Source organism: Syzygium oleosum, unplaced genomic scaffold (genome assembly GCF_021117445.2).
Source record: "Syzygium oleosum isolate NSW1041296 unplaced genomic scaffold, Sole_v2.1 Sole_v2.12, whole genome shotgun sequence".
NCBI lineage: Eukaryota > Viridiplantae > Streptophyta > Magnoliopsida > Myrtales > Myrtaceae > Syzygium > Syzygium oleosum.
The window spans coordinates 6,258,937-6,260,215 of NW_026607496.1; the positions used below are offsets into that span (position 1 = coordinate 6,258,937).

Genomic DNA, 1,279 nt, shown 5'->3' on the forward strand with positions numbered 1-1,279 from the left:
CTGGAGAATGTAGGCTGCAAAACCTGGGTAGTCGAGTTTATGTTGAGGTTGTGGAGCGGCCACTGCCTAACCATGGGACTAACTTTGACCGAATTTATATTTGCTTTGATGCATGCAAGCGGGGATTTGTTGCTGGTTGTAGATGAGTCATAGGGTTAGATGGATGTTTCTTGAAGGGTGTGTGCAAGGGAGAATTGTTGGCTGCCATTGGGAAGGATGGCAATAATCAGATGTTTCCAATTGCTTGGGCTGTTGTGAAGGTAGAGAGCAAGGACACTTGGTCGTGGTTCCTGAAAAATTTGATGGCGGACCTTCAAATCACTAATGGAGGAGGTTGGGCATTCATGAGCGACCAACAAAAGGTAATGCTGGTACAACTGCACAAACAATATTTATGACATTTTATCTTGCACATGCATTTATTAATGCCTTGATGTATGAATTCTTGTAGGGACTTCTTCCTGCTCTAGCTGAGTTGATGCCATTTGCTGAACATAGGATGTGTGCAAGGCACCTATATGCAAACTGGGCAAAGATCTACAAAGGGGAGAAACTACAGAAGCAATTTTGGATGATAGCTAAGAGCACCAACATGGCTGATTTTAGAATTCACAAACAGCAACTGCTTGACTTGACGAAGGACGGTTATGAAGCACTTTTTCAAACTGAACCCAGGCATTGGTGCAAGGCCTTCTTCAGTGAAGAATTCAAGAGCGATATCATTGATAACAATCTCAGTGAAGCCTTCAATGGCAGAATTTTAGAGGCGAGGTGCAAACCAATCATCAGCATGCTTGAGGATATTCGAGTGATAGTCATGACAAGGCTGCAAAAACAGAGAGATGAGGCTGCGAAGTGGACTGGACAGTGTAGTTCTAGGATTGCTAAAAGATTGGATGACAACTTGGCGAGTAGTAGGTTCTGTCATCCTATCTGGAATGGAGATGATGGCTATGAGGTCATGGAAAAGATAGACAAGTATGTTGTCCAATTGGACAAACTAAAGTGCTCATGTTGAGCTTGGCAACTTTCTAGAATTCCCTACGCACATGCCATTTGTGCCATCCAAGCGAAGTACCAAAATCCCAAGGATTACCTGCATGGTTGCTAACACAAAAGCACATATCTTGCTGCGTACCAGCACATGATGCAGCCTATTAGAAGTTCAAAATTCTGGGAGCCGACAAATCATGAAGCCCCTCATCCTTTGCCACTTAAGAAACAAATGGGAAGGCCTAAAAGGAGATGAAGAAAGCAGGAGGGAGAGCCCAGAAGTAAG

The 1,279-nt window shown here is 43.8% G+C and overlaps 1 protein-coding gene across 1 annotated transcript; it reads left to right on the forward strand.

Annotated features, from left to right (window-relative positions):
* Positions 1 to 230: 230 nt before the first annotated feature.
* On the forward strand, positions 231 to 1,018 carry LOC130139425 (uncharacterized). Its single transcript, XM_056316376.1, has 2 exons — positions 231 to 362; positions 452 to 1,018. The coding sequence occupies exons 1-2, from the start codon at positions 231 to 233 to the stop codon at positions 1,016 to 1,018; spliced, it is 699 nt and encodes a 232-aa protein (XP_056172351.1).
* Positions 1,019 to 1,279: the final 261 nt, after the last annotated feature.